This window comes from Mauremys mutica, chromosome 19, assembly GCF_020497125.1.
Source record: "Mauremys mutica isolate MM-2020 ecotype Southern chromosome 19, ASM2049712v1, whole genome shotgun sequence".
Classification (NCBI taxonomy): domain Eukaryota; kingdom Metazoa; phylum Chordata; order Testudines; family Geoemydidae; genus Mauremys; species Mauremys mutica.
In genome coordinates this window covers 14,184,345-14,209,070 of record NC_059090.1, presented here as the reverse complement: position 1 = coordinate 14,209,070, position 24,726 = coordinate 14,184,345, and the positions used below count along the sequence as shown (strand labels likewise).

The window sequence follows — 24,726 nt, the reverse complement described above, 5'->3', positions numbered from 1 at the left end:
GCCAACCCCGCCCGCCAGCATCCCATTGGCCAGGCCGAGCCGGCGGCAGTACCATTGGGCCAGCTCCCTTGTCGTTCGTTCCCCGGGCCCGCCCCCCTCGGGGGCTCTCGCGGCCGTTGGAAGCCGTTAATATGCAAATCATCTTAATCACGTGCGCATCTTTTTATGAATATACGCCAGATCTTATTAATATGTAAAATCTTACTACGGTACACCCATGCCTAGTCATGTACGAATGCGACTCTCATTATATGAATGACTTCATTAATATGCACAAACTAGCTTCTCACAGTTTTAGCTATTCGTATGCAATTCAAATAATGAACGTGCCTCTAGGTCATTAATGGGTATATTATGTAGTTAGCAATGACAATCCCCCAGTTACTAAAATCACAAACTCGCCTGAGTTTGAAATTCGCCAAGTTTTTTTTTTTAAATAGTGGATTAATATTTAAATTAGCTCAATTAATAACAGATAAACGCAATATTTCAAACCGCCTTCTTTGCTCCCACTGCTACTTGATGTTCTGCTCAGAGTAATAAACAAATGTCCAGTATTGCCAGTCCCCAATGTTCAAAAATCATGAGTCAGGCTCCAAAAAAATGTGATCTGCTTGAAAATCCTGAGATTTCAAAAATAATAAAATTAGAGTTTTTCTTTTTATTTGCCTTGAATTCTGAACCTTTACGGTTCCCTTTTTCAAGATATTCTCTGTAACTATGAAGGCTCAAACTTGCTTGTTTTAGATGAAAGTTGAAATTCTCAGGTAATCACAGGACTTCAGGAGCGGGGGCTTTAAGAAAAACAACACATATTGTGAGACTTGCGTACTTGCGAGAAAATCAGGAGAGCTGGCAAGACTGAATGTCCTCAGTGGGGTATTTTGAAACCAATTTAACAATTATACCTGGCCAGTACTTACTGGTGAGAGAGGAGGATAACGGAGTTTTGGGAGACCAGGTTGTGAATGATAGAGATAGGTATGGGAGCCCAAGAGTTTCTATGCAGATGGAAGGTGACAGCCTGCTTGGGTTACTGACTTTTTGACTTTTTTATGCAGTTGGTGTGTGAGCATCAATGGGAAATATATCAGCATGTTTGGACCTCTGTGGTTTTGCTGAGCTGCTGGCAAGTTATTCTAGTGAGGAACCCCAAATAAAAAATACCAGGTAAGCTTTCTTTATCATTGCATTAATCTTTTTTTAAATTAAATATTCTAAAATGCAGGAAATTGCACTTGGTATCTCAAAATGTACTGTTAGAGGGGACCCCTGGAATTCTAATTTTAATTGTTTGTCTACTTCGTGTGTGTCTAGCTACAGGCCCGGAGAAAGACTGCACACATGGCTTTTGGGATCTCTGTCCCCATATAGCCTGCAAAGGATAGCTCAGTAGTTTGAGACTTGGCTTGCTGAACCCAGGGTTGTAAGTTTAATCTTTAAGGGGGCAATTTGGGGATTTAGTTGGGGGAGGAAGTATATGACCACCAGTCCCTTCCAAGCCTGATATTCTATGATAGGAGACTCCACACTCCTGAATCTTCCACATATCTCTGATACTCTCCACCAAAGAATTCCACAGTCCAAGCATCACACCCAAACATTTTGACATGCACCTTTGATTAATGATGATTAGCAGGCCTAGCCTCTAGCTGTAGCATGTAGAATGCAACCAGCCAATAGAGGGCAATATAGTCAAACACACACATACATGTGCACACATATGCATACACACACACACACACTAACTATCCTTCATATTACGCAATTTCCAGGTCTATGATCTTTTCCTTTGATGGTCCCTGGAAAGGGGGCAGTTGTATTGCCAATATAGATAAAAAGGGGTCAGTGTCCATATGAATCCAAGTCATGGCTGAAGCCATCTGTAAGGCATTCTGGTTTGGCCCTGCCCCAGCCCTGGTGCCTAGAGTGTTCAAACACTCAGGAGCTATTTCAGACAGGGAGCTTTGATTTAGTGCAGGAAAAAAACATCGTCACTTTTTTGTTTTAGTTAGAGTTTTGATGTGTTTTATCAGAAAGAAAAGCCAACTTCAAAAGAAATCCGACAGCCCTTAGTTTAAGTCAGTATCTACACTTCTCACCAAATGGGGTTTTCTCAGGAGCCTCAAGGAGTTAGTGTCCAATTCACATTGATTTTCAAGGGAATTGGGGGTGCCTAACTCCACTAGGCCCCAATGAAAATCTAAGCCACAAGTCTCTGTGCTTCCTCCTCGGACCACACATTTGAGGGCTGCTGTTTCAGAGTACTTTTATATTTTTAGGGCAGTTGAACTCCCATTTTGCCACAGTCTTTTAGGGAGAAGTGCAAACCTGTCCATTTATAGCTCATTTTCATTTCAGTTGTTGAACTGTTGTGCATTTAATTTTTAATATACGATCAAAATATAAGGGCAGATACTTGCTGGAGTAAATTGTCCATTGAAGTCAGTGGTGCAGTGACAATTTACATCAACTGAAGAACTTCCCTATAATGTTTAAACGGATGAAAACCTGTCTATTAAACCCATCTAAATCTATTGAAACCAAAGGTGGGATATTTCTATTTGAAGTATTCAATAAGAATTCTGTTGGCCAAATTATGCAGTCCTTACTCAGGCAAAACCCCCATTGGGTTTTTGGGTAGGAATCATTTATCTCATCCAATTTGTCCAGCATCAAACTGTGATTAACCCATGTTAAAATAAACTGTTTCTAAGCCTGTTTAAAAACACAATGTCCTGACAAAGATAAAACTAATAAACAGGATCAGACTAGACATTAGATATGTCAGTGTCACTCCAATAGGGGGTCCTGGCATTGGAGTACTCTGACACAAGAAGCTACACATAGATGCTCATACTGACCACTGATTATTTAAATATTGTTAATATTTGAAACAACAAGGATGACATAGAAGGAGGCACGGATAAAGCTTGTGACTTTAACTAATCCACATAAATTGGAGGAATAAGGTTGCCAGAATTGCAAAACAGCTGATGCATGAAATGTGACTGGCTTTTGACAATCTTTTCAGAAGGATGCCAGTCACAAGACTGCCCCATCAAGAAGCGAATAAATGGAGCTATATCAGCCACAACAGCTTCCCTACCTTTGAATATAACCAACTTAAAAGGAGAGATTTTTGTTGTTGTTGTTGGCTTCCTGGAGCTAGTCAAAAATTTTCTGATGGAATATTTTACCACTGGAAAATATTGATTAATCCAAATTGAAACATTCTGCTGGAACGTGTCAATTTTGGCAAAATTTAATTAACACCCCCCCCCCCCGCTTCAAAATGAAGCATTTCAACCTTATCTGAATGGAACATTTTGATTTTTCATTTAAAAAACAACTTTATTTCAAAATGTATTTTAGATTACATTATACACTATAATATAGCATTTTAAAAAGTTAAAATAGAAATAAAATGTTTAAATTTTAGCTAAACAAAATATGTACAGTGACCAGAATCAATATTTGTTGAAAATGTCATTTTGCAGGAAATTTAGAAATTCAATTTTCTTTCCAATTCAGAACAAAAACCAATTTTTAAATCATGCAATTTCCCATAAATGGAAATTCCAGTTTCCACACAGCTCTACTAACAATCCAGATTATTCATAAAAAGAAATCCACCCTTTAATTTTGGAAAACACTTTAATTTCATCCCCTAATCGAAAATCCACAGGAGTGCCAATATAAAAGACCATACGCTATCTTCTACATTTGTTTAAAATAGTGTAAATTTGGAGTGATCACACTGATTTAAATAGAGCTACTCCAACTTTATATTGGTGTTAAGGTTGAGGCTTGATCCTGCAAGATGCTGAGGAGCCTTCTAGTTTTGATACAGCAAAGTACCTAGGCGTGTGCTTAACTTTAAGATTGTGAGTAATCCCATTGATTTCAGTTCTTCACTAAAACACATCCCTTTTTAAAAATGAGAAGGTCTAGAAATCCTCCGGATCTAGCTTTTCTATTCAGGAAAATAATCACTGGCAGATTTGGCTTAAAGAAGACTTGGCACAATAGGGCAGATCCCAACGGAGCTACATCAGTTTACATCAGCTGAGGATCTGTCCCCAAATCTCCACAGGTACCTCACAATTCCTTCCTATGTTTCCATATTCATGTGTAATATGTATCAGAGATGTCTACATTGGACTGTCAAACCCTGTTTAAAGCAAGTTCATCTGAACCGTGCTTGAACGGGCCAAGCTAATTTAGTAAAAGCCCCAGCCTAGAAGGGGTCTACATTAATCTTCAAATAGACCAATACTTCTTATGTGTCTTTGGTACCATGTGTCTCTCAATTCAGGTGAGAATGGAGACATTCCTCAACTCCAAGCTGGACAATTTAAGGAGTCAGATCCTCAGCTGGTGTAAATCAGCTTAGCTCCACTGACTAAGAATTCTTCTGTTACAAATATAAACACTGAGTTATCCTTAGTTCAGGGGACAGCCTTTGTAATCATATTCCTTGGGGGATTACTCTGCATTACCAGGGGCAGTAACCCTGGACCTCGGCACCTAACATCCCTACACCCACCTCTTTGTGGTTTTGTGCCAAGCTCTTTTGGTTCATTTTGCTGAGGCTTCAGAACCCTTATAAATTTCTGCAGCGCAGCCCATAGTGACATACATTAAACGAGCAACCCCTCCACCTCTCCTTGCAATGCTTTCTGTGCCAGTGCCGGTACATCCTTAGCCAACCAGGGAGCTAGCAGGGCTGGGCTATAGGGGCTCCTCCTCCAAAGGGGGAAGGATTGCACCTCGCTTTCCTAAGCCTGTCAGCAAACAGCTGAACATCTCTAGTTTCATGCATGTAACAATTAAAAAAAAAAAAGTAGCCGTGCTTACTCAGCAGATTATACAGAGCTATTTAGAAAATGCACCTTTCTTCCTGATCAGTGCGTGCCTTTGTATATATATGAGCAAAGGTCCCAGCTGATCATTTCTTTTCCTGCACAGCCAGAAGGTTTCCAGCAGCAGCAGCAGCAACAGCAGCCACGGGCAGTACAATACTGTAAGTCACCAGGACTGGTGTTTTTCTCTGTTTAGAAGGGGATGTCTCTCTGAAAGCTCATATCCATCTTGCTCCTAATTTGTTTTCTAGCACAGACAGTATGTGATGGATTTAGTTTTCAGACCCCTCTGGGTATTTCTTGTTGTTGTTGGTATGATTGTGTTCTCACACCAGATGCAGTGACAGTGAGGTGCCGGTTTTGCAACAGGAGCATAAATGAATGATGCAATCCTATAGAGGGGAATCATCATCACTTTGCCAGATGAAAGCACTACCCAAAAAGCTGGAGGGGTCCTATGTTTATGGCTATATCATTTGGTCTCCTTTGCCTTTTCCTCATCGATTTTTTATAAAGTATTTAAAGCAATTTACTCCTATGCATTGCTGTCAAATGTCAACTGACAGTTGCAAGTAACCCATCTGTTGATTCCAAATGCAAATACTTATTTACATTGCTTCCTTTAAAGCTGAACTGAAAATCAACAAGTTGAAGCAGGCTCAATGATACTAGTGCACCAAAAACTCCCAAGGACTATTATTTGGTCTTTTAATGTAATTACTACTCATAATAATTTGCTCAAATAAGGCTCCTTTCATCTGAAGAGCTCAAAGTGCTTTTCTAGCATTGTACATTAAGCCTCACAACAACCTTGTGAGGTAGGTATTTGTATTCCCATTTTACAGATAGGGGAATTGAGGCACAGAGAGATTAAGTAATTTGCCTCATCCTAACATGCAGCCCAATCTAGCACCAGTTGAAGTCAATGGAAAGACTCCCATTAACTTCAGTGGGAGTTGGACCAAACCCCACGTAGCAGAGTTGAGACTAGAACCAATTACTCGTGACTCTCATTTCTCTTTAGTTCACTAGAAACAATGTAGTACAGTAAGAGTTAATTTCACACCTGTGCCACAAACCAGGGTTTAGTTCTGCCAAGGGAATATAGTAATATCTCAGGATTGATTCTGTTCTCACATACACAGGTGCAAACAAGGAGTAACTCTTTCGAAGTAATTGATATTACACGAGGGTTAACCCAGTGTAAGTGAGATCAAAATCAGGCCTCTTGTGCAATCCATTACTATTGATAAGGCGTTTACAGTTTCACTGAAGAGGAAGGGGGGTGGGAAAGTGGGAAGCACCAGATACTGTTTGTGAAGTGCACCACAGCCCTAATGATCTGTTTCAGGAGGTACTGTTGGTAACTATTTCACTAAGGTTGAGTTGATCTTCATTTTTTTTATGGCAACAAGTGCAAATGCAACAAAAAGTGACAATGTGGATGGGGATGGGTAGCACTTCTGAAAACTAACGTATGATAACAAGTGAAGTGAGATTGGGATGTTGATTTTCCGATCTCACTAGTCAAATCAATGCCTAGTTGCATCAGGATAGAAATAAACGCAGCCAGAAAACCACATGGCTTCTAAACATCATTCCCTTTTTCCTCTTGAAGTATTATTTATCAGATGTTTTGCTTTTCACCATGTACAAAACATTCTTCCTCAAAGGATCAGAAAACTGGAAATATTTCAATTGTTTTCTGTAAACAACAGTATTTGGCACTGCATAACTGCTAGTCCTAATCCATTGGCTCCATCAATGCTAGGTTATGTAACAGAACTCGTCTGTAAACTGTGGAAGTGCCAGTGCTTCTTCTGAGTGTCCTGGCAAATCCAGAGGGTTGTGGAAAGATCGACTTTCCTTTCCTTGCCACTGTGAAAGCTTATGGCCAAATAAATTTGTTAGTCTCTAAGTTGCCACAAGGACTCCTCGTTGCTTTTGCTGATACAGACTAACACGGCTACCACTCTGAAAGCTGCCTTCTTTGTTCCTCTTTTTTCTTCATCGTTATCTTTCCTTTCCCCCAACTGTTCTACTTTGCTCTTCTTTCTGATTCTCTGAACCTTTCTTCTCTTCTCTGATCTCTCCTTTTCCCCTGGCTTCTCTTTCCCATTTTCTTCTTTCACCTTTTTGTCCATTTTCTTCCATTCACTTAGACTTGTATGAATGCTTGCTGCGTGGAACCTTTCCAAAGTTGAAATGACAGAGTCAGAAGTCTAGCCTTCCTTCCAGAAGTCAAATGCAGTAACTCCTCGCTTCACGTTGAAGTGATGTTCCTGAAAAATGCTACTTTAAGCGAAATGATGTTAAGTGAATCCAATTTCCCCATAAGAATTAATCTAAATAGGGGGGTTAAGTTCCAGGGAATTTTTTTTTGCCAGCCAAAGAGGCACCGAGCCAGTCTCTGAGAGGGACCAAGGGACCCACCGCTGAATTGTTGCTGAAGAGCCCCACGTGCTGTCCCTTCCCGTATATGTATGTGTGTGTGTGTGAGAGAGAGAGACAGAGACAGAAAGAGACAGAGACAGAGACATGCACTATGTGTGTGTGTGTGAGACACAGAGGGAGAGACAGAGAGCTATGCTGTGTGTGTGTGTGTGAGAGAGAAACGTGCATTGCCCCTTTAAGTGTGCTGACCCCACTCTAAGTACATGCCTTTTTAAGTATTGTAGATCAGCAAGTTGAGACAGCAGATGATGCAAGTAAGCTCCCTCCGTTCTGAGCCCTGTCGTGTGTCCCCCCCCAGCTCTGTGGAGATGGGGTATATGAGCTGGGGGAGGGGGACACCCTGACATTAGCACTCTTCTCCCTCCCACCCAGCAAGCAGGAGGCTCCTGGGAGCAGTTCCAAAGCAGAGGGTAGGAGCAGCACACTGCAGGGGGCGGAGGGACAGCTGAACTGCCAGGCAATTGATATTATCGCCTGCTGGGCGGCTGCCGCACAGGGAACTTAGGGGAGCTGATAGGGGGGCTGCCAGTGCACTCTGGTTCCAAGCCCCCACCAGCTTGCTCCAACGGGCTGCTCTTTCTGCAAGTAGTGGGCAAAGCAGGCGGCTGCCAAACCACGTTATAAGGGAGCATTGCACAACTTTAAACGATCATCTTCTCGAATTGATCAGCGGTGTAACAATGTTAACTGGGACGACCTTAAGTGAGGAGTTGCTGTGCTAGAAAGAGGCAGGCTTTTCCAATTTGATTTACCTGCATCTTTCACATGGAGATAGGCCTAACTGATCTTAGTTGTGGGAATTCATCCTTTTCTGTCTATACTGCATAAACCTCAGTGCATCTATGCTAGTAGATTCTCTTTTTCTCAATGCAACTGATCTTTGTCAGTCTTAGAAGATTACATAACCATGGGTCTCTGGAGTAAAGCCAGACATGTGATAGTTCCTGATTCTCTTCTACTTGGAAGTTTGACAAAGTTTTCAGTTCTCCTTCCACTCTTTTTGAGATCTTGTACACTATACGTCTGCGCAATGTCCAGGTCTTGTGAATAACCTAACAACTCCTTCCTTGGGTAGGCTGTGCTCTTAACTGCTGTACTCCACCTCATTTGAGGCACCGCCAGAGAGAAAGGTTCAGGGCATTGCTCTCAGCGCTGGAGAAAAGTCAGATTAGAGACAACCTCTGTCTACTTCCTCCAGTGTCTCCCCTCCCCCCTTCCGTGTGTTTGCGTTCTCTTTGAAGAGGTTCTTAATGGGTGGGTCATGACCCAGAAGTGGGTCCCCGGGGGTGCTTGGCTGGTGTGGCAAAATCACTGGGTCAGGAGGGCCCACTGGGTCAGGAGGGCCCACTGCTCCCTCTGCCCTGCCCCACTGCCTATTGTCCAGTACCAGTCACGGGACAGCTCGGTGCTCTACCCGCTCCCCTGTTACTTTCAATTCCAGGGCTAGGGAAATGGCTTCAAGATTCTGTGAAACTGGTTCTGTAGCCCCTTGGAATGATTCTTCCTAACCCTAGAGCTCCTTGAGCTGTGCAGGCATGGAGGACAAAAGAGGATGAACCCCACTTCACCTGAGGTGTATCAACCCTCACCAACTCCAGCAGCATTGGCTATACCTACTTAAGAGCCCCTCACTGCAGTAGCATCAGCCTCCCTACTCCAGGCATGCTCTGCACCAGCTGCCCCACCCCACAAATCCTCCATCACCACCTTTTTGATCAGCAGCCCAAAATGCCCCAACAGTTAGTCCGTGACTCGAAATCCTACCTGTAGTGTGTGGTGGGATGATTTTCCAGAGATTTTGCAGATTGTAGGCCAAAGGAGATTAGAAACATCTTCTCTTTTTTACACATCAACCCCGGATTCTTCTCGGGGATCAAGATCATACCACCTAAGCATTTCCTTCCACAAAGCATGGCCTTAAAGTACTTTCCAAAGAGTCACTGCATGTAATAAAGAGAAGAAAGTGTTGGTCTCAGTGCTGGCTTCACAGCTGGCATCCATGTTTTTTCTCTCCATCCTATATCCCAGTCCATCAAAGTCAGCAGCAATGGCTACGTCACAGCAAGGAATGTCCAGGAAAGGGAGCAAACTGGAAGCGCTGATCCCAGGGAGAGGCAGAATCCAGTTGGTGCCCATGATTAGGGTTTCTGCCTATCCCAGTTTTCACAGGATAGATCAGATTTTGAGGAGGAATATCCTGAAATATATTTCAGGCTGACACTGCATTATCACATGGTAATGCTGTATTGTCACAGGATGATATTGCATCATGGTGTGATATTGCAATGCAACCTCATGTTCTCACGATGCAACATGATAACTTTGCATAAGGATGGCTCAGCCCTGGGACATCATGACACAAATGTAATGCCACTCTGATGCAACATGTTTGTCCAGTAGGGTAAACTTTAAAACCAGTAACTATATCCAGGGTTGAATTCTTGATGGACTTCATAATTTTTCTGGAGACTGGATTTTAACAGCATGCTATCCCAAAACTGTCAGTACACACTCTTTTCAATTCCATTGCTCAATCACGTCACAACACATGGTTTTCCAACTCCGCCCCAAAGTCAAAGCAAAAAATTCCAGTAACGGCATGACCAGGCAGATATGAAGTCAATTTCAAGTTAAGGCTGATGCAATATAAACCTGGAATTCAGTCACATACCCACCCACTGTGAAACTGTAGCTTAGTACCAACCTGTAGGTATTGCAGGGAGGTTTAGGTTTTATTCCTATAGCTATGTTGTAGCACTAAGTTTCTTTTGCATGCCATGATCATGTAATATTATCGTATTATGTGTTCTTTATCCAATTGCAGAAGTGTATGTGGTGCATCACAGAAAACTACATGATGATGTTCCTGCTCCAGAGAGCTTATAGGCTAAGTGCTCGGGGCAGATTGAAGTTTACAATCTGCCTTGAGTGAGGGGCAGTGAGTAGCTGCATTACCCCAGAGTCAGAGACCAGTCCCTGCGTCTCCCTAGTGCCCTGAGAGAAGTTGGCTGCACCAGCCATTTTCTTAGCACAGGTTACTCGCCCTCCACACGGGCTCAGCTGTGCCAGAGCTCTGTCCACTCCCTCTGCCCTACCTACCCACCTGCATGGGAGGGGCATAGCAGCCCTGCAGCACCGGCTCTCCCCAGAGCCCTCACACTCCTACCTGTGGGACAGATAAGTGCAGGAGGGTAAGGGGGCTCCTTACATCCCTAAGTCACAATCTGGTTCTTGTGGAGCGTGCCACACAAAACCCTAAAGCAGATAGATAGACTATATGTAGCACATACTGCTATTTCACAGGTGCCTTAGTAGAGTTTTATTTTTAATAGGTGTTTTTTGCCAGTTAAATCTTTGTCTCTGCCTCGCGTGGTGATATTTCATGCCCAGTGCTGATAGCGTCCTGCTAAATACAGAGGGGCATTTACAAATAAGGGGTTACCTGTTCTCAGCCACAGGCTTTATTCCACCTGTTCGAGGTAGCATGTTTGGCTGTTGTCTTCTGTCTCATAATGAAGCACAGGAACATTCCTATTTATTCGGTTAGTTGTGTACTACACGAGCATTTACAAGACCCAGTCAGTCTCTTTGATGACTATGTGTGTAGTACATACGTTTTCAGTTATTACAATAATTGTTCAAAGATCCTTTCATCCCAAAGGATCTCAAAGCTCTTTCCACAGGGTATATACAGCCATTTCATCCGCTGGCAGGGCAGAGTGCCATAAACATGCATGGGGTTTTACAAAACACAAGGACCCAGCTCCAAGGAATCTCACTCAGACAAATGCCAATACATGAGATAACAGTTTACACACACAGCCATGGAGACATGGTCAGTCAGAGCTCTGTAAGAAGGCTACTGTTTAGGACAGGAAGTGAAGAATAACTCAACCAATTGAAAACGCATTGGGAATGTAGCTAGGATGGATGCAAATACTCAAATGGGAATTCTGCCACATGACTGGGCTTAATGCCCCTTTCACATGGCAGAGGTCTTGGGACGGATAAGTGAGCAGGACCTCATTCTTTATGTTTCATCAGAGGCTTTTATTTCTGAGTTGGAGTCCTAGCAAAGTGGGGTCCTGGTTGCTGACTCGGTTTCCTAGGTACTGTGGTTATACTAATGGTAAAGTATAATAATGTGGATCTAGAGCACGATGAGCCTGTTAAAGTCAACGGAAGTGTTGCTCAATTAAGGACTGCTGAATTTGGCCCTAAGTTCTTACTTGGTTTTTAATGAGTCCTTAGATAAAATTCGTATCACTCTCCTGGGAGTTTTGTCCGAGAGAGGACTGAGTAATAAATGAGTGAGAACTTCAGGATCTTAAATAGCAGCTTTCCTTCTAAACATCTCAACTATGTATAGCCTACCTATAGGGGGGCAAATAGTATTATCCCCATTTCATAGACTGGGGAACTGAGGCCATTTCTATACAGAGTGTTTAAAACAGCAATAGGTCAAAGCACACTATGGAACTTTTAGTGTGTGGCGGCAGGGTCCACACAGCCAGTTAGTGTGCAGCACACTAGTGCACTGTGGATTTACACCCCCGCTTGCCGTGCACGAACTCTGTAGGCAAGCCCTGAGACACAGAAAGGTGAAGAGATGTATCAAATGTCACACAGAGGTGCATTGGCAGCATGGGAAATAATAATAGGACTAAGGTTTCCTGACTCCTAGTCCCCTGCTCTAACTATTCAGCAATGCTGTCTCTCAGTTGCTATCAGTCCTACCACACACTGTCTCTAGAGGTCTCCCATCCAAATACCAAATCAGTTCAATCCTTCTTAACTTGTGACATTTACCAGGATCATGCCACAAGCAGGTATATTTGCAGGCAAGGTGGTGAAGAAGTTGACAGTGACTTTTCTGATATATATTGGGCCGAGGTGGGGTGACTATCCTGGAAAAATTAAAACACTTACCCCACTGCACCCACTGGCAGCTGTTTTAACCATTCCCAGAGCCAAGCACTTTCTTACAAAATCAAAACATCTTTTACCTTAAAGGTGCCCTTACAGAGCTGGGTGTGTGATGATCAGGGCCCCATCTCCACTGGCAACAGTGAGGAGCCCAAGTGTAAGAAGTGTGTTTTAAAAGGACAAGAAATATGTTCTCTGTGGGAATCAGCCAGGTCCTCTGTAAGGAGCTGTAGGACGTCTTGCCATCAAATTATAGATGAATACACAAGAGGCAAACAAATCTGCATATGGTTTAGTGTGATGAAAAGAAAAGAGGAAGCTGTGTGACATGACACCAGATGGCAAGGCATTTTCCCTTCACCCAGGAAGAACAGGGAAGATTCAGGTTAATCACATACAGGGATATATAGTAGAAAGTATAGGTGATTAGAAAACAAATCAACCCCCAAACAAACCAGCCAAACAATACCATGTGGGATACGGGGTAGGTATAAAGCTGTAGCACTGAGTATTTCTCCCAAATACAAACCGATGGCTAAATATGGAATTACACCTTGCCTATAAAGAGAACAAGCACAAGGCGATTAGTGTGATAGCAGGAAAGTATTCTTATGCTGTTTAATACCCACCTGTAAATCCTGTTTCTGATCTGCTGAATTAACTGTGCCCAACACAGTCAAGTGAACAGAGACAAAAGAAAGGGAAAGCTAGTGTATTTCAGCAGTCATTATGCATCCTGACTGTCCAGTTGAGTGACACTTTCAGTTTCTAATTTTTAAACATAGTCCTCCGGGGAAAAGGTTGTGGTTTCATGACATTGGGATTGATGTCTTGATGTGCTGGGTCAAGTTCCCTGAGACCAGGAGCATAGTAGGATTTATAAAAGATTTATGTTTACTGTCTGCTGGGCTTACGCAGAAACTTCACCTCTGGCAGATTAATCCCTAACTGTCCTTTATGTGATTTCTTGCATCATCCCCTGGAGCATTTGGCACAGGCTTAGATGGACCAGGGGTCTGATCCTATGTCCTTCTACAAGTCCTTGTGGGGAGAAGTCTTGTTCCCTTAGACCTGAGAGGGTGAGCTGGAATTTAGTGTCACAATCCCTGCAGGAGAGCTGGATTCAGAGAGTTGTTGCATTAAATGTCAAAACTATAAGCTTGAGCCCCATTGGAGCAGCCCCTGCAAAGAGCGAATCAACAGCTGAGCCAAATCTCCACTGCCCAACGCCAGCTTTGAACTCAGCCTGATCATCAGCAGGCACAGAGAGCAAATCAGCAACTGAGCCAGGTCTTCACCGCTGCCCACGCTCATTAATAAGGGCTGGCTCTACGGCTGCATTCAGCACTAGCTGGCAGATGACAGATCAGTTTCTTAGATGGCTCAACACAGAGTGCAGTGCAATGAGCGGCAGAAAGAACTTCTCTTCTCTTGCAGCAGGAAGCTTCCCAGAAGGATGGCCTCCCTCTTGGAGCTGAAGGAAATCTTCCGCAATGCCGATGCAGTGTGCTTTGATGTGGATAGTACAGTCATCAGGGAAGAAGGAATTGACGAGCTGGCGAAGTTCTGTGGAGTTGGGGATGCTGTGGCAGAAATGTATGTACACAGTTTGGTTATTTATTTAACAGTCAATAGCAATCAATAGTAATAATGGCTCAGCTTCATCCCTGGCCAGTGGAATTACATCAGGGATGAATAGGTTAAAGAGGATCAGAGTAATAATAAATAGCATCAGTGAATACTGGAATAACTTACCGGTTGGAATTGTGGATATATGGGGCCTGAGCCAACGTTCATTCAAATCTGTCCAATGCACACCAGGCCCCTACTTTGTTAAGGGGCTTTTAGTTAAACTTTGCAAAACAGTAGCACAGCTTGGTCCCTCTGTTTTGTGAGGGAAAGAAAATACATCTTGGGCCATTCTGAAGCCTGATCTTGCCCCCATTGGTGCCAATAGCCAAACTCCCATTAACTTAATAGGGAGCAGAATCAGGCCCTTACTTAAGGAATGCTGGTCCAATATGGAGAAATAAAATAAAGATGTTGTCAGCTGGGTCAGCCATGCTCAGGTACAGCATGATGTCAGAGCTACCTATCTGCTTTGCCTCATGGTCCTCCTAAATCACAGCATTTCTCTTGAGAAGTATCAATGATCCTCTTCCACTGAGCTTGGGGAAAGTGTCTGTTTGTGGAAGCTGGAAATAAATATCTCGCAAACCTCAGACTTAATGAGTTGCCAACAAGTAGTCATCAATCATCAGTTCAACTCCACCACTTTGTAAAGGTCTTTGCTGCCCATCTCCTGTATTTTGCCCAGTAATACTGGTCAGGTAACTTCAACCTGCCATGTTAGAGTGCTCTGCCTCTTTGCTCCGTTGTAACTAGAGGTGGATCTGAACCGCCACAACATTTTTGGAGGGGGATTTGAAATCTGGCAGCAGTTCCTAAGTATCATGCACATTTCTCAGCTCATACCTTTTCAGAATGTGCACACAACAGAGCCTAGAACTAATGGCACTTATGAATAATCCCTCTTCAGTTAAAAGTCTTTGTGACAAACCATCTCCTGTCGAGTGTCACTGATTTGCATGGATTTGTTTGGATCTCAATTTAGGACACGGAGAGCTATGGGAGGCTCCGTGACATTCAAAGCTGCTTTAACGGCACGACTAGGACTTATACGTCCCTCCTGGGAGCAAGTGCAAAAACTAATTTCAGAACATCCTCCTCAGCTCACACCAGGCATAAGGTAAGATGTGTTTCAAGTGAGCCTTCCAAAGCCACAGAAGGCCAGATGCTCAGTTGGTGTAAATCAGCATAGCTGTGTGAAATCATAGATTACTAGGGTTGGAAGGGAACTCAGAAGATCATCTAGTCCAGCCCCCTGCTCAAAGCAGGACCAATCCCCAGACTGATTTTTGCCCCAAATCCCTAAATGGCCCCCTCAAGGATTGAGCTCACAACCCTGGGTTTAGCAGGCCAATGCTCAAACCACTGAGCTATCCCTCCCCCAGTCAGTGGAGTTACACCATCTGGGGTTCTAGCCCAGAATGTTTTCTGGCTTGACTTTTACATGGTATGTGATGTTCAAATCGGGATGTTACAGTGGGATGAGTCCATTTCTGCGGACAAGTGTCCACATCAAAGCAAGCACCATCTCGGTTGGTGCTAAGGGGCATCCTCGTTGGCAGTCTCAGCACACAGGCCAAGGACTGAATGGTTATGGACAATGCTCTATCCCGTCACCTTTAGAAGTGGTCTTTCGAGGTCCGGGGTGTGGCCCTTCGATTGCAGTGCTGTTGGCCTAGGTGTGTATGTTCTGGAGATATAGACTGTGACCCTGTGAAGTGCTGGGGGCATTCAACTCCCAGGACTGGGCCCATCTAGAGGGGTCCGTTCTTCAAGGCTATCAATTCATTACTAAAGTCACAAACAAAGTTTTAAAGAAATTGGGGCTCAGAGTAAGCTCAACTCATTTCAGCCTAACAGGTATTTTCTACCCAAAAGCAGTAAGTGACTGAAAAAAGGCTCTTATTAGAAAACTGCCCTCCTAGCAGGCTCTAATACTGAACCGTGTTGTGAGAAGATATTGCATCTGTGTTTTCTCCTTGAACCGAAACACAGATTTGTTCTCTCTCCAGGGGCAGCAAGAACACAAACAGCACATTGTGTCTTTGTTTGGAATCACGTGATTCTCTTCTCTTTATTTACACTCGCCCTCTTCCTTTTTTCCCTCCCCTTTCCTGTTCACACAGCTCCGCTGCTTTAATCCTGTATTTTAATCCTGTGTTCTAGCACTTCCGCTCTTGCTACCACCTCTGCTGCTTTGCTTTTGCTGCTTTTTTTGTTTTAGGGCCAGATCCTGCCAGGAGCTGAATGCCTTCTTTTAGAAATCATAGAATATCAGGGTTGGAAGGGACCTCAGGAGGTCATCTACTCCAACCCCCTGCTCAAAGCAGGACCAATCCCCACCCAGATTTTTGCCCCAGATTCCTAAATGGCCCCCTCTCGGATTGAACTCACAACCCTGGGTTTAGCAGGCCAATGCTCAACTCCCGTTGTCTTCAGGGACTGGGAGTGAAATTCTTTTGTCTCCAATACAGCTTTTGGTGATTCCTTTTCTGTAGCTATTGCCTTTTTCTACAGGAAGGCTGTTGCTGTCCAATGTTTCCTACGAACTATCCAGCAAGAGATACAGCTCAGGGTCAAAAGAACAGGAGTACTTGTGGCACCTTAGAGACTAACAAATTTATTTCAGCATAAGCTCAGGGTCAGTGAATCCAAAAGACCAGCTTATGCTTTAGATAACTGTTAGGATATAGATATTCAAGCCTGTCTGCAAAGGCCTATCCTCCAAGAATTTAGGTGTATTCTTATTACTTAGCTAGTTACAAAGGTATAAAAGAAAGAAACAATAACTTTAAGCACATTCTCTGTGCGGCTTGGTGCTATGGACTCAACCGCCTATATTGCTCGCATATGGTGGATTTTTTTGATGGTCTTATCCCCCCATTCAGGAGAATTTCTGGGCTGGATCAGTTCTCATTTGTTCACTGGGATTGACCTGAATGTGAAGAAAATTGACCTGGATGTCAAGAAAATCAGTTCCCTGATCCACTAATTTCTGAGCAACTAATTGCCAGTCTGTCTCAATAATACAGATTCGTTATAGCTCCTTTCATACAAACGCTACACGAGCCTGCAAAGGAAGAAGGGAAAGTGTAAGGCTGCACTAAAGTATGGTATTGAAACCCAATTCCTGACTAAACAAGGATAATGCAAATTGTGGTCAGCTTTGTTAATGAACAATATAGGTGGGATTCCTCCTTCCCTCTCTATTATTTCTTGATCTTACTAGATATTCAGGGCTGGTTGTTGTGTTTTCTTTTCCTATAAGGGAGCTGGTAAGCAGGCTTCATCAGCGAGGCATCCAAGTCTTCTTAATATCCGGAGGGTTTCAGAGCATTGTGGAGCATGTCGCTTTACAGGTGAACATTCCAGCAGCAAACGTGTTTGCCAATAGGCTGAAGTTTTACTTTAATGGTAAGATGTGATTGTAGCTCTTTTTTCTACTCACCGACGGTCACTATTTCACTTCAGGCTGAAGTAGGATCGTGGGCTACAGTGGCTTAAGAACTTAATGGAAAATCAACACACTGAAATATGATCATGTTGCTTCTATGAATGGCTTCTCTGAACTGAGGTTGATGGTTCTCAGTCCCGTTTCTTGTGATTGAGCGTCCACGTTATAAAGACCATCACTACAAGTGGCACTGATTGTCCCTTGTTGGCCATCTTAGCAGAGAGGCCACGGAGAGCAGCATGGAAACTGAACTGCCCAGGCGCCCCTAGAAGAGGTCAGGGTTAAGGCAGTTTGGTGACATAAAAGCATGTTAAAAGTCACAGGACGTAAGACAGAAAATGAAGCGTGGGTTCCAGTAGTGACTTTACAGCCACAATCCATGTTCTGCCAGAACCATCCAGCCTGCATCGTCTCAGTGCCAGTTCGGTCACAGCACCAGGCAAAGAAATTGCGAGCCCCTCTTCTTTTTCTCTCTCCTGACATCTGCCAATCAAACTCTGGGGAGTGCGCTGTTCTGTGGACGGAAAACTGCAGACTGCTGGGCTGTCAGGCTGGCAACTTTCTCCAGCACTAAGTCATCTCCCCGTCCCTTCCCCCAAACTCCTTCTTCTCCCAGAACTCCCCTCTCTGCTCCAAACAAAACAAATCCAATTGAAACAATTTCTAGCCATACCAAATGTTCTTTGGAAGCCATTGTTTCCTCTGAGATAACATAACCCGCTAGGGTAAAGAAACAAGCATGGGAAATACCCTACTAATAATGCTAGTTGGTTCAGTCTATTGTGTGTCTAGAATAAAAGATCAATTTTTTTTTTTAACTATGGGCTGTACTAGGGAAAAGCAGCCAATGTTGGCACTCCTTTGCACGGCAGCGGAGGCGTAGGAAAGTCACGTTCTTTTACATTCTTGCTATGGGTTTGATAAGATTTCAAGTCAAGGTTAAAGACTGTTTCATTAATAATAACACAGTTTCAGTTATTTTAGTTTCTGCTTTCAGTGACTTTGGGGTAAATCCAGAGTAACTATTGACTCTAATGGACTTGACTTCAGTGGAGTAGCTCTGGATTTTACACCAGTGTAACTGAATAGAATGGGGCTCGCTGGGGCTCATTATTCTTACTTATGCCACTGATTTTAATGGGGTCACTTCTGAATTACACAGTGTAACCAAGGGTAGAACCTGGCCCAATGCATCTGTGAATTTGTGGAATTTTTTGCCTTTTCTCAGCATTGAACATTGTGGAAATATTCACACCTTTGTGGCACTGTAAGATCCACAAAGTGATTTAGGGCAAATCCTACAGTTTTTAATGCATGCTTAATTTCCAATTAATTCAGTGGGGGCTTTATGCATGTAAAGCCTTCGGGATTGGGCCCTAATTAGTTATTTCCTAATGAAAAGGCCATGAACGATGTAAAAATCCCTCTTGATTTTCAAGAAGTTCATTGGTGTCTTTCCTAGGTACTCGTGATTCTCTGCAACCCACTGAAGCAATTGCACATGCTGCCCAAGCATCTAACTCCTCCTCCCCATATGTTTTTAGGAGAATATGCAGGGTTTGATGAGTCACAACCAACAGCTGAATCGGGTGGAAAAGGAAAGGTTATCAGTCATCTGAAGGAACAGTTTCGCTTTAAGAAGGTAGTTATGATTGGAGATGGAGCTACAGACATGGAGGCATGTCCCCCTGCTGTGAGTATCCAAGAACTGGATTTCCCCTTTAAACACATGCTTTCTTATATTTATATATATAAAGCAATGTCAAGACACCATCTGTTGACTGTTATACAGTATTTAAGGGGGATCGTTAATGCCTTTCAATCTATTCTGAAGCAGTATCTTGTGGGCTATTTGCGGCAGCAAAGGCTGTGCCAGAGATCAGATTTCCTGCCTGACACCAAGAAGGGGATGTACTGATGGGCATTCACTTCCCGATGTCAACAGGCAGTGGGATCACCATTCAGTCATGTACTTCTTTCATTCTGGGTCTGGGTCACACACGCACACTCATTGTGTCTCTCTCTTCTTTGTGCCATTTGAGCAAACACCCACACCTGCAGCTGAGATCATCACCTCCCTGCCTCTCCAGCCCCTAATATGAGAACCTGAAAAGAAACATCATAATCCTGTTATTACCTTACACTCATCACTCTTCCTGTAGCCCACCCTGGCTTCTCTTCTGACTGCTCCCTTTGGCTCCTTGCCTTTTTTCACGTTGCACTTGGAACAGACTTGGAAGCCAGCCAAGCACACTCCCTCAGAAATCTCCTGAAAACCCTCCAGTGCCACTAAGCAGCCCACTAATGCCTTCCAGCTGGTCTGGACAATATTGTTCAGCACTCAACCTGCCTTTTAGACTGTGGCCAGCACCTCCAGATTTGCAATCTTTTCTTTGGTATTGTTTACCTTTTTAAAAGGCATTGCTTGCACGCGCACACACACACACACACACACACACACTTTTGTCAATGTAGCACTAGGATTCCTGCTATTACTGTTAGTATCATGATGCTTCTACATAGATTCCATCAAGTGCCAGGATCCCAACCTGGGCCACTGATTTATGGTGCTTAGGAAGCACGCTCCTGCACCCTTCTGGTGCACATGCTGCCTGATACTAGCAGAGCAAGAGTGCTAGTTTGACGGGTTGGAGGGATGGGTACCAAAATCCTTTCTTGCACCAGAGATAATTTCTCATAGGGATGGAGCAGACACCTGACACCCCCTCCCCAAACATGGCAGCTCTCACAGAACTGGGAATAATTTAAAAAAGAATTAAAAACACAACCTAAAAAACATTTTAAAAAGTGCCTTTTTACAGTAGGTGTGGATGTAACGTGCAACCTACCATTATAGTCAAGTACCTTGCTAGAATACTAATGCTCTTGCTCTGTCAGAATCAGGAAGCATGTACCTTAATGTGGGCCTGGGATGTGCTCTGCAAGTACCATAAAATCAGCACTGCAGTATAAGGAACATGCCTGATGCTAGTTTCAAGCGCCAGTGCTTGTGTGATTCTATTATTTTGAATGCTAACTGTGCATATCTTGGCAGCAAGTGCATGCACTGCGATTCCAGATTAATATTTGTTTAATGCCTTAAATATCTCATGAAACAGCAAGAAGTGAACATTTAAATGTTGCATTTTCATTGATCTAGATTGTCTAGGCTCTAGAAATGATGATGGTTCTTGGTTAATGATTTGAGCCAAGATTGGTTAATGATTGCATTTGGTATCTGTCCCTTGAGGTGAGTGGAGTTAAAATAAATAGCAGAGGTATAATTGTGATATTGGGCATAAACATTCGCCTGTGAACTCCTAATGGACCGTTAGGAGTTCAAGGTACAGTAGCAGCATAAGTCACAGGAATCGTCCTCAGATTTTTCAGTAAAGTCTCAGATGTGAACAATCTCAATGTCACGAGGTATTAAAAAATGACCCTGCTCCCATGGCAAAGTTCGCATTGACTTCATGGGTGCAAAATCAAGCCTTTAATGAAATCCATCCTAGCAACAAACACAGAAAGGCAATTTTTTTTAATTTTTTTTTTTGGTGAGGGGTTTTTGCTACAGTTTGAGGATAAACTCATTCTTTTTAAAAAAATTGAACATATTTACACTGAAAATCCCCATTTCATGAGTGGAAAGCTTAATATACAAGCCTATTTGTTTCTGTTTTGCTAGGATTGCTTCATTGGATTTGGAGGAAATGTAATCAGGAAACAAGTAAAGGAGAAAGCCAAATGGTACATTACTCACTTTGATGAACTGCTTAAAGAACTGGAAGAAAGATAAGTTATACAGTAACATAGTATTTTTATTAACAATTATAGTAGCTCAATATATACAATGCAATTAAACATATTTTTGTTTGCACAACTGTGTACTGAATTTTTTTGTTTGACTTTGATGCTTCCAGATAACTTCCCAAGATGTTCCCTCTTGTACCTGCAGTTCACATTGCAAGTGGTCCCATTCCCATATATTACCCAAACATTTGCTAATCAGAATTCTTATGGGGCAATGGCTACCTTTTATCCGATAATCTTTTCCAAGGTGGAAAAGTCAATGGATTCATTCACTGGCCTATCACAACTGAAGACCCATGTTAAGAATTTATTGGCAAGTTAATAAATTAATAGTCTGTGATTACTTTATAATGTATGTTTCTTTAAATCACTAAGGGCCCCATTCTGCTACCTTCATTCAGCTTGAGTAGCACCTTACTCTCCCGCAGAAGGGTCAGATTTGCTTGGCGCATGACAGGGAGGGAAAGGCATTTGCTCCCTGGCTGCCACCTGACCTACATTAACTAGAACACCATCTGGCTATGGTCCCTTATAGATCACATGCCAGCTGAGAACTGGCCAATCAGTTACTTTGCCTCCTCACTCTCCCAACCCCCACGCCCCCAAATACTGGCGTGGGTAGGTAGAGCAGCTGGCACAGGGTCCAGCTATGCTGGCTGTGCATCAGTTGAGAAGTCCTCCCGCTGAGGGAATTCTCAGCTGGCCTGAGTGGTGCAAAGGAACCACTTCAGGGTGGAGAATCTGGTGCCATGTTTTTGATGTGCGTGTGTTTGCCTTGTGGAAAACGGTGAGTAACGCCACACTGAGCTGAAAATCTGCTTTGGAATGTGAAAAATAAGCCGCTGCTATTTGCTGAAAAGCACAGTCAGTGCTCACAGTTCCAGCAGAGGTGTGCCATACTTAGTTATGTGATGTACAACTAACTGGGGGCACTGGCTAGACAGTTTCAGAGGTCACACCTGAGTGTGCAATTGCTTGCTCAGCGTGAACGCTTGTTGGCAACTCTTTTAAAAGTTCAGATTTCACATGTCCACTTATAGCGGTATAGAAAGGACAGACACAAATGTATGCAGCGTAGTTGTAGCTGTGTCATTCCCAGGACATTAGACACACAGGGTGGGGGCTTTGGTTCAATAAAAGATATACCTGAGACACAAGGTGGGGGAGGTAATCATAGAATATCAGGGTTCCAAGGAACCTCAGAGATCATCTAGTCCAACCCCCTGCTCAAAGCAGGACAAATCCCCAAACAGTTTTTTTTTTTAAAATTAAAAAACCCTGTTCCCTAAATGGCCCCCTCAAGGATTGAACGCACAACCCTGGGTTTAGCAGGCCAATGCCCAAACCACTGAGCTATAAGTGAGTCACTTTCTGTACAAAATTCCAAAATGCCACATGAAAACAATCTGGGCGTCGGTTTTCCTCCAAGGAAAGCTGAGCAGACTATCACCAAAAATTTGGGTTTTTTGGTGACTCCTTTCAAGTTGGTTCTTTAGCAAGGTTTAGTTGATTAACACCAAGGAGCAGCTAAACCCAACAAGCTGATTGATTTCTGTGAAAAGATGGTTCCAAACAGACCTTTATTAGTGAGGGCTGACTCAGAGGGCAACATCTGCTCTGCTTAATAAATCTGCATCTGTACTCTAGCAATGGGCATGACAGCAGGCTGTTTACTACAAGACTCTTCAGTGGCCTACAAAAAATATTCTCTTTTAAATTCATCTTGAAGGAAATCTCAGCAAGTTCCAAGAACAGCTCATGTACAATAAGTCTTTTGTTTGGGTAGGAGCGTTTGAATAGGGTGAAAGAAAGCTCTTGCTCTTGCTGTTATTCAGGGTGTTTTCCTGCTCTCCTCTAAGATGCAGCTGTAGAGTTTCCAGGCATGAGAGAACTTTTTGTTAAGATATCATGACAAAAATCTAACGTCCAATACGGCAGCTCTGGCACTCACTCAGGCCCTGACTCTGCAAACAGTTGTACGCATACTTAACTTTAAGCATGAGTAGTCTGACTGAAGTCAATGCGTTAATTTAAGCATATGGAGAACGGTTTGTACAACTGAGGCCTCAGTGTACCTCTGAAATTCTTCTCCACGCCCGTCACTGTGATTGTGAGTGGAAAATGGAAGCGTGGATTGGACCTGATATTTCACAGGGGTTCTTCAGGTGTGATTGTTTTGAAAAGGTAAGAAAACCGTTCTTCTTCGAATGATTGCTCCTATGCATTCCAGTTAGGTGTGCGCGCCGCGCGTGCACGGCTCTTCGGAAGATTTTTACCCTAGCAACTCCGGCGGGCCGGCTGGGCGCCCCCTGGAGTGGCGCCGCTATAGCGCAGGATATATACCCCAGCCGGCCCGTCCGCTCCTCAGTTCCTTCTTTCCGCCCGTGACGGCCGTTGGAACAGTGGAGCGCAGCTTAGCTGACCTCCACTTCCCTAGCTACTCATAGTTTTCTCTCGTTCTGTTTATAGTTGTAGTTAACTTTGTTTGTTTGTAGAATAGTGTAGTGTATTTATTTTACAGGGGTTTGGGGTTTATCCCCTTCCCCTCACCCGGTGCCGGGTCCGATGCCCGGTCCACAGAGTTTTCTAATGCTCGGCCGGCCGCAAACCGCTGCCGACAAGAGATCTTCTCCTAAGTGCCTCGAGGGACCTTACCTCACAGATAAGTGCCGCATTTGTGAGGCCTTTAATCCGTGAACAAAGGGGAGTGGGGCTTTCGTTTTAAACAGCTCCTGAGGGAGGCAGCTTTTGCTCCTCCGCTCTCGGCGCCGAGCGCTAGTTAGTCTTCAAGGCGCGCTCCCTCGGCACCGGATCGCCGGTGCCGCCAAGGCCTCCTGGCACCACCGTCGCTGGCTCCGACGTACCCTCGGCATGGATCCCTCTCCTGGAGGATGAAGAGGCACAATATCCTTGCTGCGTCCGAGCCGCCGCCTCTGCAGCCGAGCCCTGGCAAACACCAAGCCACACCTCTTCCTAGGTGGAATCAAGAATTATTGTTCAGCTCAGTAAGCAGGTGGCTCTCTTCTCCTGGCTGACCTCTTCGCTCTCTACAGCACAGAGTGCTAATCAAAGGCAGTACGGCAGTGAGACAGCAGCAGGAGGAAAGTTTCCACATCACAGGTAAGGGCCGGTCCCACTGCATACAAGATCCATCACAAAAGTGCCCAGGAAAGTTTTGGGAAACAGTGCAAGGGGTAAAGTAAGTAGGCAGGCAATCCCCTGACAGGAGAGGAATAGGATAAAAGAGAGGAAGTTACAGGGGGGAAAGGAAATGCCCTGCTTGACACAGAAGAGGAAGGAAAATCATGCAAAGCCATTGCTCACTTATGAAAAAATCTGTTCTTCAGTCTATGCTCCAGCACATTATATTCCTTTCCCCACGCTTTCTCTCGTGTGTTTAGATTGTAAGCGCTTGAGCACACAAAGCGTCTTTCACTCTGCTTGCACGGTGGCTAGAATAATCAGACACTGGATGCTACCACCACACAAATAATACCGATGTTAGGAAATTATTAATAATAAAGTTAGGAAACTATTAAGTTGAAAGACCACATGTGCACAGGTGCTGGAACTAGGAGTATGGTGTGT

General features: G+C 43.7%; 1 protein-coding gene across 2 annotated transcripts; it reads left to right on the top strand.

Moving 5' to 3' along the window:
• Positions 1 to 119: 119 nt before the first annotated feature.
• On the top strand, positions 120 to 21,208 carry PSPH (phosphoserine phosphatase). Of its 2 annotated transcripts, XM_044993695.1 has the most exons (7): positions 120 to 229; positions 1,062 to 1,170; positions 13,683 to 13,841; positions 14,860 to 14,994; positions 17,143 to 17,288; positions 18,873 to 19,021; positions 21,014 to 21,208. In XM_044993695.1, exons 2-7 carry the CDS (start codon positions 1,079 to 1,081, stop codon positions 21,122 to 21,124), a joined length of 792 nt encoding a protein of 263 aa, XP_044849630.1. In that variant the 5' UTR covers positions 120 to 229; positions 1,062 to 1,078; the 3' UTR covers positions 21,125 to 21,208. The 2 variants fall into 2 exon arrangements, with proteins under 2 accessions (XP_044849630.1, XP_044849631.1); XM_044993696.1 differs by lacking the exons at positions 120 to 229; positions 1,062 to 1,170 and adding an exon at positions 4,873 to 5,026.
• The last annotated feature ends 3,518 nt before the right edge of the window (positions 21,209 to 24,726 follow it).